We start from the raw sequence: 19376 nt of genomic DNA, 5'->3' as shown, positions 1-19376 counted from the left end.
CGTTATGAACGAAGTTTCTCTAAAAAAGATAGTGTTAAAACTTATAAGAAAATGCAAAGAATATTTAACCAACAATCAACCTTCATAAACCTACTTCTATCAAGAATTTGTACTATAGGGAATTATGTTATAGGCACTCAATATTAACACTGAAGATGTTTAGTAATACAAGTTTACTTTCTCAACACGTTCCTGTTATGCGAATAATAGTGGTAGCTGGCACACACTGGCGCATGCAAAGCATAAGAAAATGTCCAAGGTCGATGTCAAACGACACGTGCGCCACAATACGTAAGATACAGTCACAGAAGCGAAATATTTTATTTGAATAATAATCGAAAACGAATAAAATCAGCGCACAACGAATTATTCATGACGTTTAATCTGTAGAACCCGTTATGTATTTATTTATGCATTGTGAAATATTTCGTTGGTCGAAATTTTTATCGAAATAAGAACTTTTTTCTCAGTCGATTGTGCTAATCGGTTAGTATAGTTTTAAATATTGTGAAATTGACGAATTTAAATCAAGTGATTCAATGGATAAACTAATTTGGCACGACTGCGAATCAATAAATTAAGCATAAATTTAATCGGTGACGGTTGTGTCACCGTCCGATTTCCATTTAACGATATAATTAATTGATTTACTATACTTGTTTAACTTTGGTTCGACGCTGAAAGTTCGTACTCTTGATTTTAAGGGCTTCTAGACATTCTAATTCTTATCATAACGGTATGGAATATCAATCATCCTTTCAGAATTGGAATTTTACTGGAGTTTTATTGGAATTTTAAACGTTAAATGTTTAAGCAATGAATGTTAGATACTTATATAAAAATAGTTTATAAGGTCAATTTCTGATTCTAGTAAACAAAATATATGGAAATTATATTTTCCTATTCAAAATATCTTTATATAGACTTCATTTATATAAGTATATAACATTGCTATGATCTTCGATTGCATTTCTTATGATTTGGTATCACTTTTACTGAAACCCAATCCACAACTCGTGATACTCATTTAACTGCTGATAATTAATATTTATTATTTGACCATGTCTCTTCCAAGCGGTTGGATGGATACGAGATCGAGGATTCGTACAACGTTTGGATAATACTGGAAACCACTGGATAAAATGGAGGATCGTCAATGAACTGACGTATGGCTAACACTAGAAGCCACTAGGATAGGTTGTCGTGGATGAACCGATGTATAGTTAATACCGGGAGTTACTTGTATCGTTGTCATGGACAAACCAAAGTGTGGTTAACTCTGGGATTCGATAGGGTGGAATAGTTAAGTCTCATAATAAACGCGATATACTTAGAGCGGCAGAAGTATATCAATGCAGACATTTGCAAACAATTAAGGGAAAAATTTCTCAAATTATTTGGACTGGTATTAAAAGCACTTGACTGGAACTAGAAATCTAATCTTGCATGATTTTAGTCTTCCGAAATTAAACACAGAATGAACCCCATTGACGACCGTGGCTGCTCATTTTATACTAAAAGAATCTGTATGAAAATGTTAGGGAAACAAACAAAGAAATACTGCTTTTGTAATAAAACACGTTAAGTTATATTAACCGATTCTATTATTTCCCTATCTCTATCTGTACAATTCCTTTACAAATATTTCACATTTTCATCGACAAAACTGAAACGTAGAACACAAAAATATAAAAACGTTATACTTTTATCTAGAAATGTTACTCGATAAAATACATAAAATATTGTTACTATATAAATTTGCTTACATAGTTGCTCAAACTTTATACTCGTTCTAAAGTCACAGTCCGGTAGGATTAGAATTAAAATAATGACAGAATTAATCACTGGAAGCGTTAAATTATTTATATCGTTGGATCAAAACCGAGATCATCTGATATATGATACAGAAATTAAAAAATTACAATCAAACAACTAAAAGGAATAGGTCCCACCGCTGTCACCAATTTGTTACGAACAGAGGCTGAGCAGATGCAAAGCCGAGGATTTTTATTATTAGAGTTTTGTGGACGAACCGGCGCTTGGTCAACACCGAGAGCCACGGAACAAAATGGAGGGTGGTCGACGATCCAATGTATGGTTAACATCGGGAGCCAGTAGGATGAAATGGGTAAGCCTCGTAACTTTATAACACGATATACTTCCAACGAAAAAAGTATATTTTTGCCGGAAAAATCTCTATTTTAAATTCGGTCGATCGTCGTTTTCTAAAACGTCACTATTTTCAAAACCGGATTTGGGAATGATAAGTTTCACTCTGACGCTTTAATGCACTTCTTCTGTTTTTTATTTAAATTCAATATTGTTGTAAATACGTCAGCTACCACAATTTTCTAATAAATTAACAACCTGACTATAATATTATTAGAAAATGTATTTATAAATAATAAAATTCCCAACTTTATAAATGTAATCGTTTAATCGAACAAAATTAAAAACTTTGGGCCTGCTTTTTTACCCACCCAGGCTTACGTACCACTTTAAATTTTTATTTTTGATTCTTTCTATTGTTAGTTATTCTTTATAATTGCATCTGCTTCATAGGTGAAAGGTATCTTTCACATCCTGTTAATACCTTTCACGTTTGCGTAAAGCTGATGTTGAATAATTAAACAATATTATGCACAATAAAAGCAACTGTTTATATAGAAGCAAATAAAATATATCAAAACCATAACTACGTCTTCAAAATTTTCACCTCGAAAGTACAATATATGTTCGGTAAATTTCAATAGTGAACAGCGAGTTTGTAACATTCAAAGAAATTATTATCATAATTAAGAAGGTTATTCGTTATTATATAAGTAAATGATTCTAGTGTAATTAAATTGTCATCAAATTCATTGTTATGCAACACCTGTTTGCCATCAATAAGCAACAGTTTCATGTTACCTTTTGATTGAAACTTATCGATCGATTCAATTATTCTACAGCTATATAAAGGAACCCTCGAATACGAGTAGTTGTCAATATCACAGTTAAGGCAAGAAGCATGAAGATTCACTTCCTAACTGGTTTGCTGCTCCTCTGCAGCGTGGGTGGTATAGATAATACTTATTTCGATTCCCTTCTTCCATCACTTTTTGTAAACTTTCATGGTGTATAATATGTTAATTAGTTTTCATTTTTAATCGTGGCAGATTATAAAGCATAGCACAATTGAATATTTTCAAATTTTTCTATTTTCCTAAACAGCTGTCATCTTCGATTTACAGCATTCTTTAAATTGTATACTAAGTTCTGTGATCGATTCTAATCCACACGAAAATACCTACTGTTTACAGGTTCCATGGCGGACAAAGACCACGAATCATCGATGTTGGATGAGTCGTCGGAAGACGTTAGTCCTGCCGCATTAAATCTGAACTTAGAATTGCCAGAAACTCTGGCGGAAACTAAAAGGAAATTACCCAAGCTTATCACCTTCTACTTGTACACGAGATCGAACCCAACTGATCCTCAGATATTGAACGTCAACGACGTTAATACTTTGGAGAACAGCTTCTTCAATTCGTATAGACCAACTGTAATCGTCACACACGGGTGGACGAGATCTTACACGAGCCCAGCTTGCACTACGATTCGCGATGGTACGTGTTTCTACATTGTTTAATAGCTCGACGCATAATCGGAATCTTCGTGTTTATCATAAACTTGACGATATATAAATTCTACTTAAAGCTTCTAATTTTAAAGTTATCCCAACTTACTGCTTTCTAGTTAAACTATTGGATACGATAAATTCTATTAGCTCCGATATTCCTTGCTTTTTGCAGCTTACCTTCAACATGGCGACTACAACGTCATCGCGGTGGACTGGAGCCCAATATCGAAAAACGAATATATTTGGGCCTCAATGCGAGTCACAATGATCGGCCAGTATATCAGCAAGATGATCGATTTCCTGGAGACACAAGGAATGAATGTATCTACGTTAACCGTGATTGGACACTCTCTTGGCGCTCACATTGCCGGACTATCAGCCCGTAACGCGAACGGCATAGTGAATTACGTTGTCGGTAAGTCCTCAGCGTCGCGCTGATCTTGATTCGTTCGCTGTTTCCGCTCGTATTCAATTATGGACCGAGCATTTAATACTAATTTCAATAGACAAACACGCGGGTTCAAAAAATCATATAGTTCGTTAGAAAAAAAATAAGTTACACAAAATAATTTGCACGACACAATGATTCTTCGGTCAAGAATTACTCAAAAATACCGATTTACCTATTATTGCATGAAAAAACAACATTAATGATGATTTGAATGCCTCAGACTACGATCAAACAATTCAGAAGCCTCGAAGAAAAGAGTAACTATTTTGTTGTTTACGAAAATGAAAGATATTAAAGACAGCCTCATTATTCGCGGTGAAATTGAAATATGTTTTTAAGAACGTAATTTTGAGTAGAATTTGGACTTGTGCACGAGAATAGTTTTAACGATATACGAGTTTGCAGCTCATCCTTTGTATATTTGAATATAACTCTAGTGCTTATATTCTGTGAACAGCCAAGCAAATTAACGAAAATCGTGAAAAATTTATCTCGTGTTTAACTACGTTAGAATGTTTACCTAACTTTAGTGGTAATCGATGAACATGGATCCTCGGAGATAAGATATTATTATCGCAGAAAGGTAAAAGCAAAATCTTTTTGTAGGGTTGGATCCTGCTCTTCCGAAGTTCCGTACTTCTGGCACAAACGCCAGGATTGGTCGCGGAGATGGACGATACGTAACAATCATTCACACGTGTGGTGGTTTACTTGGTTTCGAAGCTGCGATCGGCGACAGTGATTTCTATCCGAACGGTGGTACCGTGCAACCGGGTTGCGAAGTAAATATCTCGTGTTCGCATGGACGATCGTACGTTTACTTCGCGGAGTCCATTAACAGTGAGAGAGGATTCTGGGCAAAACGCTGCAACAACTACGCTAACTTCGCAGAAGGCAACTGCAACTCTGAACCCGATGTTCTTATGGGCGGCGCCACACCGAATTTCAACGTCAAAGGAGTATACTACTTAGACACTGCTAGCGAGTCTCCGTTTGCTCTGGGAGCTTAACATAGCTACGATCTATGACTTAACGACTTGGTGATAAGATTCTATATTGTAATAGCACGTCTTCCGGTACACATCTTGCCTAAGGATACAAAAATTGAGACCATGATTTGGGTATTCGAAACGAAAAATGCGTTCTGTGATATGCGATTTATAGATGTAATATACGTGTATTGTAATTAGAATGTTTATCCTTATAATTATTTTCTTCCTGACAGATTTCTTTGTGTCTTTTTATTTATTTTACGTATTCCCCAAACACGTATAATAATCTCCCTTTCGTTGAGTAAATATATTAAGTGAATATATTTAAAAAAAGAAATATTTTTCTAGGTGAGTACATATTGTATAATATAATTGTATAATAATTTTTTGAATATATTAAGTGAATATATTTAAAAAAAGAAACATTTTTCTAGGTGAGTACAAATTGTAAAATGTTAAAGAATTCCAGATTGAATTATCCGCGTCAGATTGTACATGAATTTTTGCAAAATATATTTGCCACAGTATAAGTGAAAGTAATCTACGTTTACGATCGTCCAATTAGATAACTTTAAAATAAATAGCTTTAACGATATGACGAATGTACGTTCCAAGTTTTAATTTTAAAATGTTCATGATATTATTTAAGTTTCATTACACAAAATTAATTTTTTTAGCAAATTTTGCGCATATTGTGCGCTGCATTCGTTCGACTGAGGTTTGAAATAATGTAAAAACTAGTTAAAACTTGAGTCTGAATAGTACTATAACACCTGTGATCAAAGAGGGTCCCAAACTGGAATATCTTCACCTGAGGCAACTCCACATTGAATGTCCCAAACAGGAATACACTTGTCTTCCCTACATCGGGACTCCAATTTACAACTTCTGAACTTTGACATAAAAGCAAACACTCACCTGAAGGTGTCTACTACAAGTTCGACGGAAGTTAAAATTATACAAATGGAAGAGAATTCTGTGTGATGAATGGAATTAGAATATTAAAGTGCTCCAACGTTCAATGCATCTCGTTCAAACGTTTCTACGTAATATTTTCTATAATCGAAACAGACTCGATTGGTATTTTAGCTTCCAAACTTTTACAAATAAAACTACTATTTAGACGAAGTGGACGATCGTGAATTTAAACAGTTATTACTATATCGTAAGAAACTTTAACCATTGGTTAGAAATCTTGTAAATAAAATCCTTGAACAATTAATTATCAAATGCTTTGTAAAATTCGATCACTTACTACCTGTTATATTATATATTTTATGTATTATACAATGAGAAAATGATTACGTGATGTATGTTCTTCTCAATAGTCTTTCCTTGGATATAAAAAATAAAAATTATAGTATTCTCTCATACGTAAGACATACGACATAATTCTGCTACTTATAACTTTACAATGAATACGAAATAGTTGATCAAAAATAATGCATTGAGTAAATCTTTGATAATATTATTCATTGATATTCAAGTTATCGCGAACATACGTAATATATTACGTTGTTATCTTTGAAAATAATTCTTGCCATAAATTCCATTCAGCGTAATTAAACGTAAGATAAGAGAAAAATTCGACTCAAGATAAAAATACAAATTCTATCGAAATATCTATATCGATAATCCAGTGATCATTATCCGCTATGATTCGACTCGTCGCTTCTTATTTTAAATACGCATTACACACCTAAATATTTCGAAGTTTGTGGTATAGTATAATTTAACGACTTCCTTTAGTCTTAATACGAGCAAAAACACATTATTTATAAAATTAATCTCAATTCGAAACGAACATTTTAACTCTAGTTCTGTACTTTCTAGAAACTCAATTATTTAATTTAACCTTTATCTCTACTTTTCCTTTTTCATGTATCATTATTAAATTATTTTAATTTCATAACCGCTATTAATTAAATTTAATTTTATAAACAATTTGTTTTCGCTTATGTCGAGACAAGAATGTAGTTAAATATTTAAATATAATTACATGCAATTGTTACCTAGTTCATCGTATTCTGCCAGAAGTAACGATAGTAAATGTGATTACTCTTAAAATAAAGCGTGATCGTTAATACCTGGCCAATAATATTTTTCGAAAAAACAAAGACACAATGCTAAATACGAAGTAATGCATCCCGATTGAATAAAATTGCTTATCGATCAGCCACCTGTTCAATTTCCGACTGGTCGTTTTACCAGGAAACAATTAATACTGTTTTCTGTCCTAAACTGTCTATCACCGGCAACTGGTTTTTCAATTGATCGACTCGTGGCTAACTGGACCATTGGTAATCTAAACCCTTTACTGTGACTATTAATGCCCGCACGTGATTAGTTTTAGTAAGTAATTTGGCAACTGCCCGTTTAACGTTTTCAAATTACATACATATCACTCAAATGAAATTGATATTACTCGATTTTTCAGGCGATGAAGACCTACCGTCTTACGATTTATCTTTCAACGTTTATCAATTTTTCTGAATCAACTTCAAACATAAAAAATGAATGACACAAAATATCTTCTAAATGAAATAGCTAATATTTTTATCTATTAACGTGTATTCAAAATTATACGATTCTATTAAAGAAAACAAATTTGAATTTTTGTCTCAACTATGTTTTATACATCAGATAATTTACAAGTTATTTGCATTTACAGATTGAAATCGTACACATTGTATACAATATATTTATCAATTATAAGTATTAGGATTATTACTTTGGCCAGGTGTTTAGAACTGTCGATCACGACGAAACGTAAAAATCCACATTGCCAGTTAAAGTTTTAATTTTGGCCTAAGGAAAAACAAATATTCCGTATATCTCAACTAAATTAACCTGCCGGAATATCAAGTTCACTGCGTTCGTATTATACCCAGCAGACACGTTCGTCCAACGGTTAGTAGAACGAACGATCCTCTCCGAACCCTCTTTAACGCTGGTCATCGGAAAACGCATCCACCGCTGCAGACATTTTACAGAATTTCACCATATTTGCGTTGCACTCGTGCGTATTGCCAAGTGAAAATTGCCAGTCGAGAAATTGTCGCCAGAGAAGAAACGTAGAAATCGCGGCCTAAAGAACTCGGCGCATCGGTGTCAGTAATTCTTGTCAACCGTTCGCCGCGCGGATCCATTTGGCCCGACGAGATTAAAATCCGAAATTGTCGACCAGGAAAAAATTAAACTTCTATAGTTTCTGGTATCTATCAACGCGACTCGGCTCCATATATCAGCCAATACAACCCCCTCTTCCTCTACGCTTGTTCCAGGAACTATTGTCCGTTCTTTCTTTCTTCGTTCCCGTCTGCGACTGGGACAATTGTTATCCCGGATAGCCGGCTTTCGATAGGCCATTTATTTTTCTCGGTGGAAGGAGAACGAACGAAAATTCCCTCGCGCTTCCGGCACGTTCGCGTAGGTTCAGAAAAATTCTTGCAAGTGGCAGATTAAAAGATCTACTTTAGAAATGATAAAATTATTTTTTCGCTTTCCGAATGTTTCGAATCTTTAAATAACGCTCTTTATTGAAGCTTAGGTGAAAATCGGAGTGATCGAATGTTTAAAAATAAATGTGACTAAGAATACGCCTAATGTTTACTCTGAATAGTATTGTCTCCCTTGTTAACACTTTGACTGCCACGTAACTCATATATGGGTGAGAGAACTTTTGACAGAGGAATTAAAACAATTAAAACTCAAATCAAATTAAATCATAAATCAAGTTATGTAGTTTACGATTGTTTAAAATCAAAGTTTTAGTCTTGTAAACAATTTTACGGTGTTAGATTGGCATTCAACACAAGTGCATAGCTGGTAGTTACCAAAAATTTCTGTGAGTAGTTTGTGAAATGAAAAATAGACACAAAATATATCACATTATGTATTGTTAAAAAAGTATTGTTTTTTTTAATATTTCTGGGTTCAAATTTCATTCCAGTATCACTGATGGATCAAAACTTATACAATAATGCCACTAAAATTTGAATGCAACTATTGTATCGTTATTTTTTGAGTACTGTAAATTATTGAAATAAAGTTCTCCACAATTATTCGTTGCTTTAATGAATTAAGAATTGGGACTACAAACTGCGATTGATGCCTCATATTATCATGTTACAAGCAGCGCAATATTTAAATAATCCTTATACGAAATTTAGAGATAGTTGAGTTTGAGAATATTAATGTGAGAAACTGTAATTAAGTTCGTGACTGAGACAAGTATTATTTTTTAATATTTCCCAAATTTCATTTCAATTGTATCACTGATGGATCAAAACTTATACAATAATGCCACTAAAATTTGAATGCAACTATTGTATCGTTATTTTCTGAGTACTGTAAATTATTGAAATAAAATTCTCCATATTTTCGTTCCTTTAACGTTTTATAAATTGGAGAAACTGCGATTAATTACAAGCAGCACAATATTTAAATAATCCTTATTTATACGAAATTGTGGTACAATTCAGCGTGAGAGTATTAAAGCGAGGAACTGTAATTAAATTGATGATTAAGACCAGTGTTGTAAAGTGTACGGTAACCGACGATGCTAAAAGGACCGACCGACAACAGAATCGTGTGGAAACAGAGTAACACAGACCGATTAACGAAGAGGTAACGGACACGTTTTCTCTGGTCACCCTTCGAGGTATATTTAATAACCACTCCTCGTTTTTATACCCTTGTGGAAACTCGTTCCGTGACCACTTCTGACCGTGAGAAACCGGGTCGACAAAGGGATGAAAAACCAACATACATCTCGAGGGATGCTCGCGTACCGCATCATCTCCGAACGGTTCAGTCTTTCCCGATGTGTGCATAAGCGCGATCATCTTCCCTATATAATGCGAACGACCCGATCGTTCTGTTTATTAATCGTTTTCGACGGTTTTGTTCCTTTCGTTGACCTCCAATTAGTCATGAAATTACCTAAATTACTAAAGACCACCAATCGTTTCAAAATTTGCCACTTCGTTGGCCGCACAACCGTGTGTGTACTTGTTCCACGATACATTTCACTGAATTCGCGCGTAAATCGTATAAAATAATTGCTAAATGAATCGCGTCCCTGTTTTTCCCCGGCGTGCTTATTAAGCAAACGTTTCGATTAACACGGTGATTAATTACCAAGGTCACCGATTGATGACGATACGCGTCATATTTACAGTGCGGGGTCGCGTTGATCCCGGAAAATACGCAAACCTTTAAACGATCATCGAAAACAATTTCGGGTTCGCGTCGAGCGTAATACCTCCAATAAAATTATGCTGCCGCCGGAAGTAGTACGTAACCAATTTATTGACGGTCGAATGAATGGAAATTGAAATGTGCTGGCAATAATGGAATCATTCAACTCGAGAAGCCAACAACCGTTCGAGTATTTTTATTAACGTTTCCCTATGCTTCGTTATAATTAATGTCGAGAAGTAAACAAGTGTAATTTGAGGAAAAATCATTCACGCAACCGTACGTTTGCCAATTAACGCAATGGCGGCAGATAAATTTCTGTCAAAATTCATTCGTGGGACCGCCGATTTTAACTGTATTATATTAATAACTCAGTATCGGGTATCCTGATGTTCTCGTTTAAATATCGTAAAATCTTCGTTCTTTGGACGATTCTGTGTTAATTCATGTTTTTAAAATACAGATTCATGGTGAAGTTTTTAAGTACAAGGACTTCAAATATATTTATAGGTCCAATATCCGCGGTATCCGGGTACTCATATAGCGAAAATTGTAATTAGATTTATTATGAACACAATGGACATTTATAATGAACATCTTACAAATGCAAGGTTCTTTGCAATAACTGAGGTTCAGCTTCATAAGAAATTTCGTCATAAATATCTATCACAAAAACCTATTATATTAATAAGTTTTATATAGAGGTATTTTACCTATTCGATTTGTGTTCCAAGTTGATTACGTTAAAATGATTTATATATAGTAAAATATCCAACATAAGAAATTGCAATTTTAGCCACAAGTGCCTATCACTTAGAGATCACCACGAGCAATTATGTAATAACGGTCGTTTAACAATGCAATTACGAGCAATTCCTAATAGAATTAAAAGTCTCCTAAATTCAGGTTTCACGAATGTGTAAGAAACAGGTGTCCGGATGAAATTTTGTCATTAAGGGGAGAATCTAAAGAAATCATGTGACACGTAATGGGAAATCGAGCAACAAGAAGGCATAATTTCAGATCGTAAATACGTAATCCGATCCAGCCTAGTCACCCACTTACGTTTAATTGGTTCTTAGAGCGGCTATCTTAATTGACCGTCTGACTATTATCGGATAGAGTTACCGTGTATTTGAACGATGCCTTATGGTCTCAGGCGCCCGAGTCAATTTCCAACGAAGGAATAAAGGCGGTTTTGTTCGACCGACACGGATTTATCTGCTTTGCAAATAAGGTAATACGTCAAAGTCATCGTGATGCAGCAGAAGCGTTAAGTCTAATTGATTAATTACATTACCATACAATTAAGTAACGTATCTGATCCGTTTCTATCATGCGTAAATCTGATCGATGAAACAAAACAGTTTTCAATGCCATTCGATTCAAACTAATTAATCGGTTTCCAGTTTTGGATATCTGTGAAAAATTAAACAAACGTGTTTTCAATACGGTAATATTTTTATCGAGTATTGTTAAAAAAAGAATCATACGAGCGAATATATCTGAATATTCCTTTTTTCTTTGTTTTGTTTTTAAGGTTGCATCAACCACACATTAATAATACAGATTAGCGCAGTTTGACTTGGCGACATGAATTTAAGTTATTGTTACATTGCCTAGAATTAAGTTAGTTAGAGTATTAAAAATACATAAATTTACATATCTCAAAGAAATAAGTCGTTCGTATTTCTTATCTTCATGTTATTGGAGTACCATGTATAAAATTAAATTTTGACTATATTTCTAATAGCCTCGGAAAGAGCAGACTCCCTGAGTAACTCATTATGCGCGATTAAAAAATATTTAATATTTGTTTTCAATTACAGCAGGCGCACGAAAGTTTCGAACATTAAAAATAACTGCAACTGTTTAGAATTTAACGCTGCTCGAAATTTGGATATACAACTTCTCAACTGCACAAAATCCGATGGATTACGAGAGGCCATTATCGCTAATTTTGAGTAACTCGATTAATTTTGAAGCGCCAGAAACTTTCTGATACGAGATGTAATTTGTGGCAACTCTGTATAATAAAATTATCAACTGCTTGATCCATTCCAGTCATATTTCATACATTCTGTCTATACATATTCAACTTTTCATGTTTCGTTAAACTAAGAAGGTGCTTTCCAAGAATACCCCTATTAGATGCTTTTTTGATTTTGTTCACCAAATTATCTCCTACTTCACGCGAGTAAGTCAACTCGAATAAAATATTATTTGGAAATAATTTATTCGTATCTGGTACGAAATTCCATTTTAAAAAATGATAAAATCGAGAATAAGTCTCGATTAAAATTCGTTATCGGTCGAACAATTTCTCAACTACCGTTTCGCGCGTGCATCGATATCAAATTTTCGAAAAGTGATCCGGTATAGCTTGCAGGCGGACAGATCGTCAATAAACCTCGAAGGAGGGCCATTAATCATCGGCTATCTCGGAGTCGAGGTTGCTCGTGTAAATACCGTGGAGATATTTGGTTAAACACGCGTAAGTTCCTTGCGGCCAGTTTGTCGAGACGGCAGCGCGCACGCAAAGAACTCGAGGGGGTATGAAGAATGAAAATAAAAAGCCACGAGGGTAGAACGATGTCCTTAATTCAAATATTGACCGTCCATTTATCAAGCGGCCGATGCCTCGATCCGCGCTAATTAGCTTTTCCTCCTCGTTCCCGGATTCCGTTTCCGCGCTGTTGGCCTGACCGATGCCTCGAGTTTGACGCTCCTTTATTTATCAGTCGTTTGATCTTGCCGCATTTACGTGGCAATAAGCAGAAGGCTTTGTCTCGCGAGTATATTTGATATCGCTGGGAGAGGCTGCGTCGCCTCGGGAGGGGTAGACGCGCGAAAATATATTTCACGCCGTTGACACCGCCCATTTAACACCGACTATTAATTAGCGTTTGTCGATACGTTTTAATTAGTACGCGACAGTGTTCGTCGTGCAGGTGCTTGCAACGAATCTTACTGGAACTGGAATCTTCCAAGTTTCGTTTGATGGAGAAATTGTTCGAGCTCGTTGAGCCACGAGTTCCGATAAACACTGTCATTTGGTTCGATGATTCTACGAATCCAGTGTTGCAGAAAGTTCTGCGTGGACCACGAGAAATATTACAAAAATTGTATGATTGTATTTTGTATGAGTAAATATAGAATATCAAATATATCTAATGTCCAATTTTAATTTATCTGTGATGTGAATATACAGGGTGTTCGGCCAACCCTGGGAAAAATTTTAATGGGAGATTCTAGAGGCCAAAATAAGATGAAAATCAAGAATACCAATTTGTTGATGGAGATTTCGTTAAAAAGTTATTAACGTTTAAAGTTCCGCCCATACTGAATTTTTTTCTAGAAAGTGGGTAAGATTTCGGGGGTAGGTCTATTCATAAAAACTTATTGTAATTGACCCCCACAACCGAAAATAATTTCTCCAGAACGATTTGAAATTTTTTAATTTTGTCGAAAAATTTTATAACTTCTCGAATTTTTTTCTAGGAAATGAGTAGGATTTCGGTGATATGACTTCCCACCAAAATTGATTGTAATTGACCCCTACAGCCAAAAATATATTTTTTAGAACGATTTGAAATTTTTTTTTCTCGTCGAAAAATTTAGGCACCTACCCCCCGTCGATTTTTCTTAAAAATTAGTTTTTCATTTTTAGTAATTTTGTTTGACGCCCCACAGAAAAGTTGTCTAATACTTTTTTGTAGGTACCCATGAGCTCTACTTCAGAAAAAAGTTTCATTGAAATATATTCATTATTGTAGAAGTTATGACTGTTTGAAAATTGGACCGTTTTTATGGGGTTTTTCTCAATTTGCGGAGTCAAGGACCAACTTTTCGAATATTTTTGCGATTTGTACATATTCTTCATCAAAATACACGTAGTTTGCTTTTTTAAACATGAAAATCATCCAATCCGTTCAGAAGTTATGACGTTTTAAAGATTCGCATGAAATTTCGGGGAACGATTTCTAGCCTGAAATGAGATTTTCGGTAAGGAATTTTTTTCTTGAAAATGCGTGGGAATTCGGGGGTATATCTAATGACCAAAAATGATTGTAATTGACCCCTGTAACTGAAAATGATTTTTTTACAACGATTTGAAATTTTTTTTTCCGCCGAAAAATTGCACACCTACTCGAAATTTTTTCTTGAAAGTGGGTAGAATTTCAGGGATATGTTTATTCACCAAAAATGCTTGTAATTGACCCCTACAACCAAAAATAATTTTTCCAGAACGATTTGAAATTTTTGAATTTAATTGTTAATAAGTTTTTAAGGGAGCCTTCATAAACAAATTGGTATTCTTGATTTTCGTCTTATTTTGGCCTCTAGAATCCCTCACTAAAATTTTTCCCAGGGGTGGCCGAACACCCTGTATAATGAACATATTGAACAAATATATTGAAGAAAATATCTGAATGAAAAGTGAAATTTAAACAATATTCGCGTTAAACGTGCGTCTGAAAGGGTAGAAATAGTTTCTATTAATATCGCTTAAAAGAGTAAGTGAATCTATCGATACGACGTGCTTCTTTGATAAGATTGTTGTCGACAAGCGTAATCTCCGACGAAATATTTTAAATTTATTTCGAAGGGTATCAGTACTCTCCATGGTACAACAATGACTTCTGTATTATCATTAATCATGTATCATTTAAATGATATGGAATGCGATAAAATATATTTTAAGCCATTTGTTTTCTTACGACAATCTTATAATGAAAGATTGAAAAATGGTTGACGCGTACACAAAAACGTGATCCGCAGCCTTCGAAAATATAATTTATGACACGAATGTAAGAGGAAGGCTAGTTTTGAGATTAGGAATTTTCATTTACGTTTAGCACGTAATTCTAAACTTTTGCAACGAACGCCCCAAGAACTAGAGAAGTACTTATACTAACCCAAGTTCACTGATTGGTAATCGCCAATATTTAATGATTGGTGATCAGTAGACTACAAATCTTTATGCAAATTTATATTTTTATTAATAGAATTAATAAAATGAGAGCTTTATAGAGGGTTATCTCAACCTCTAAATACAACAATTCGTATCTTCCTTTAAGTATTTCTTATATTTTTGCATATTAAGTGCATTCTGCTGTTTTTTGAAAATTAAAATTTCTCATAAATGCAAACTTCCATAGTCAGTGATCAGTGGCAATGAGTCAAGGCAGTCAAGACAGAAACAAATCATTAGTCAAAAAAGTAAGTTCTACAAACTCAGTTTATCAACTCAGTTATTCAACAACTTACATACGAGGCCTAGTTAAAGGGATATAATAAAATAAATCTTTAAGGCCCAAATGGTAAATAAAACAATCACATTACTTCTCTTAACTAACTTTGGAACATAATAGGGCGTGGTATGCCTTCGTTATGAGTTCATTTTACCAAAGTTAATTAATAACAAACACTAATAAAAATATAGATTTGACCAATGCTGTGCCCAAACGCTCCTCGTTTAGAGCTTGTTGTCACCTTAATACCCCTTTGAAAGACTCTAGCGCAGAGCGACACTACCATATTGGGAAACGCTGATCTAAACCATATGACGATAAACGCTATAAATCAATCACTTGTTAACCCTACAGAACATGTATTGCAATTGGACATTACATTGTCCCTGATAAAATGATACATTGGTAATAAACATAGTTACTAAGCAAATGATACGTTCTCAAATTGTAGAAATTAATTGTCAGGATGAAATAATTCGGAACTTTACTGGTGTTAAAAAGTAATATAAAATAAATTGAAACGTTTTATTATTGCTATAAATGTGAATTATCGGTTGGTTCCAAATGCTATCCAACATACCAAGATACTTTTGAGTATCTTGGATATACTAACAATTTGTATATTTTTGTTTGCAAAGTAAATTTCTTATGGAAAGCGACTTCTCTTAGAAAAGTTGGGGTTTCAGACCGATTATAGCTGTTTGCACCCGATTGCTTCCGATCTAAGGGTACGATTATAGTCGAACAACGAGGAAGTGCAGCTAAGGAAGGAAAACGTTTCCTTGCTACCTTCACGACTCTCCTCTTGACTCGCCTCTCTGTCCTCGTCTCTCTACTATAATCGTGTACTAACAAGGAAGTCAAGCCGCTCGGAGTAACCGTGAAACAATTCGACAAACGTTGATCGGCGTTACAGTAAACCAATAAACGTCACCTATCCGCTTACAATTCAAATCAACCGCAAGATCGATTATCCGTCTCGCAGACGCGCTTAACAAATATGGCCGACTACGAACCTACTGGCTCGACGTGCGTCCGGTGGTGCCTCGCGTACCGGCCCAGGTCGCTACGTATTCACGCACACACGCACACACACACACGTGGTACAACCCCCGTACATCGTCGGGCGTTAGACGCGGAGCTGCACTCGCCGGAGACGACGACCAAACGCGGAATTCGTCGTGATATTCGCGAACGAAACGCGATCGACGTTATAGGAGTTGATGCGGCTACGACTGGCTGGTGATGCAACATAAATTAAACTGCGTAGCTAGCCTGCACACCCCAATCAGCTCCGTGTCCCATGGTCATCGTGCAGTATTATCGGACAGTTGTGTTTGCGTGCGTGTGCGTGGGTGGGATCCAGTATGGCACGCGGACCGCTCCGACAGACTCGTGCGTGTGCAAAAATTGGCATTGCGCGAGGGTTACCGTCCGCAGCCCGTCCCGATACCGCCGGGGCTTGCCCCACGGTTCGCCAAAAATACCACCCACTCTCCAGTTTCCCGATTACCCGTCATCCCTCTGTTCGCCCTCGGCTACCTTCGCCGCTGCTATCGCGGCCCACCGCCGTTCACCTGATAACGCGACGCTACGTGCTCTTTTTTCTCCGCTTTTTTCCTCTCCTAGCCGTTACACCGATCGCGATTTTTAAATTATGCACTTTTTATGTACGGCTCAGCGACGCCATTGGCCGGGGAACATGCCGTTCGAGGGAAGACTCGCCACTCTCCCGTCCGCGTCCCGGACTATGGTCCGCGGGCCAAATCTGCATCTCACTGCTTACCATCGTACGACTCGCGGAGTAAGAATGAATTTAAAATGAATTCTAAGATCGAATCACGGAATTCCTGATTACGGGTATCTATTAAGTTGCCTGTAGTTGAATTTTTTCCTTCTAATATAGGTGAGTTGTATCTCGAATTTATTGGAAGAACAAACTATAGAGGAACGTGTGATGATAGCGTCTATGTTTGTAAAATTTTAGTTTTCTTGCGGCGGGGCTTGCAGTTGTGGGGAAAAGTGGGCGAGATAACAGATTTCACTTTTGCGATTGTAATTACGTTATGATAGAAACGGAAGATCAAATTTGGGAATCTATTCAAAATTTTCTACTACTTCCAATACGAATGGAATATTTGAAACATCGCTAATTCGGTGAATGGAAATCTGCATTCTTACAGAAGGAATTTTCGAATATTTCTTATAACTGCCACGATAAATCATAAATATCTTTAAAAGCTTGTATCTTTTCAATAAACCAGTTTTGGGCATAAGTTTATATGAACTTTTTTTATCTATTTGACCTCGGTAACACTTAATATAAGTTTGGTCCCAATTTCTCTGGACACCCTACATATAGGAATAGGTGGTCGGTCGAGTACTTGTGAGAGAGGTACAAGTTAAACGTATTCCCCTGTTGACGAGCGCGAGAGGTGCCGTTAGATTCTTACGAAAACATACATTCAATGAAATTGTACATCTTTTTTTTAACTCGCGTCAATTCTTCGGATTTTCGTGAAAACATATGAGAATACCATGTTTAAAAAATCACATTATTATTAGTTGTTTGCTTTATAAAAGATGTTTAAGTGTTGTTCATCGCTAAAGTTTCTGCGACCAAAAAATCGAATATTGTTGACCTCTGACATGCCTATTTTTTTATACAAAAAATCTATATGAAATCTGTTTAACATTTTTGAAAATTTTTCTCTTCTAGTATGTCAAAAACTATTTAAACTAACTATTTTTGAAATACCATTTTGGGAATCAAACTTTGGACGATGGTTTCGTCATCCTTTGAACATTGAATCTGTTTTCTCTCGTTTCTAGTAACTAGACTGCGGATATTTATGAATTTATGAAAAATTTTAATTCTCAAAAAACTACAAAATGCACTTAATATGCGAAAATATAAGAAATACGTAAAGCAAGATACGAATTATTATATTTAGAGATTGAAACCATTCTCTACGAAGCTCACATTTCATTAATTCTATTACTAAAAATATGAATTTGTATAAAGATCCGCAGTCTACTAAGAATTATTCTTTCGACAACCTTTTATGTGAAGAGATAAAAATTTTGTGATCAGTACTTACTAAAACCCTTTTAAAGTATTAGTAAAATACAGTGAAGCTTAATATATCCAATGTAGGTTTATAGCGAAAAAATTCGAATGGTCTAAATATTCACGTACTCTCTGGAGATAGTAACGCTTCAATATGGATGCTTGTAAACACACTGTCAAGTGCGAGACATCTCTATAATGCGGATAGCTTTAACCTTTTGTGATTGGTGTCGAGTGAGACTGGATGCTACGGTAACTCGACGTCGAGTGTCACTCGACAATTGTTTCTTTTTATACCATTGACTACATTGTACGCGCCCAGCCATTGTCGTGTATCCGCGATGAAGATACCTAAGGTATTAACCCTTTGCAGACGAGACCATTTTTCGCACGGGACTCCGTCTGAACGAGATATTTGCTCAGCAATTACAAATTTCATCGTAAACCAACAAACTTTTTTCTTCGTTCGAACGAAAGACGTTCTCACCTAGATTCTAGAATTTCTTTAAACATTCATGGTACAACAGTGAATTTACATTTTATATAAACAAAGAACTTTATAATGCCATACATTTTTTACAAATGTACACATTCGAGTATATAGGTATTTCCCAGAGAAGTTATTATTAACGTGTATACAAATTACATGAATTAATAAATGTATTTCGTCCCTTGTACAATTTGTACACCGAAGAATATCAAATACAAACGACTATCCGATCACTGCTTTAAGCGATCATTCTAAATAAATGATTGTCAGAAATATGACAAACCGAATATCTAA

The 19376-nt window shown here is 35.3% G+C and overlaps 1 protein-coding gene across 1 annotated transcript; it reads left to right on the top strand.

Annotated features, from left to right (window-relative positions):
- Window positions 1–2995: 2995 nt before the first annotated feature.
- Window positions 2996–5206, top strand: LOC143350137 (pancreatic lipase-related protein 2-like). Its single transcript, XM_076782001.1, has 4 exons — window positions 2996–3059; window positions 3303–3608; window positions 3795–4037; window positions 4680–5206. The coding sequence occupies exons 1-4, from the start codon at window positions 3011–3013 to the stop codon at window positions 5081–5083; spliced, it is 1002 nt and encodes a 333-aa protein (XP_076638116.1). The 5' UTR covers window positions 2996–3010; the 3' UTR covers window positions 5084–5206.
- Window positions 5207–19376: the final 14170 nt, after the last annotated feature.

The sequence above is a fragment of the Colletes latitarsis genome, chromosome 14 (assembly GCF_051014445.1).
Source record: "Colletes latitarsis isolate SP2378_abdomen chromosome 14, iyColLati1, whole genome shotgun sequence".
NCBI classification, from domain to species: Eukaryota; Metazoa; Arthropoda; class Insecta; order Hymenoptera; family Colletidae; genus Colletes; species Colletes latitarsis.
Note: the sequence above shows the minus strand (reverse complement) of the source record. Positions and strands in the feature narration are given on the sequence as shown.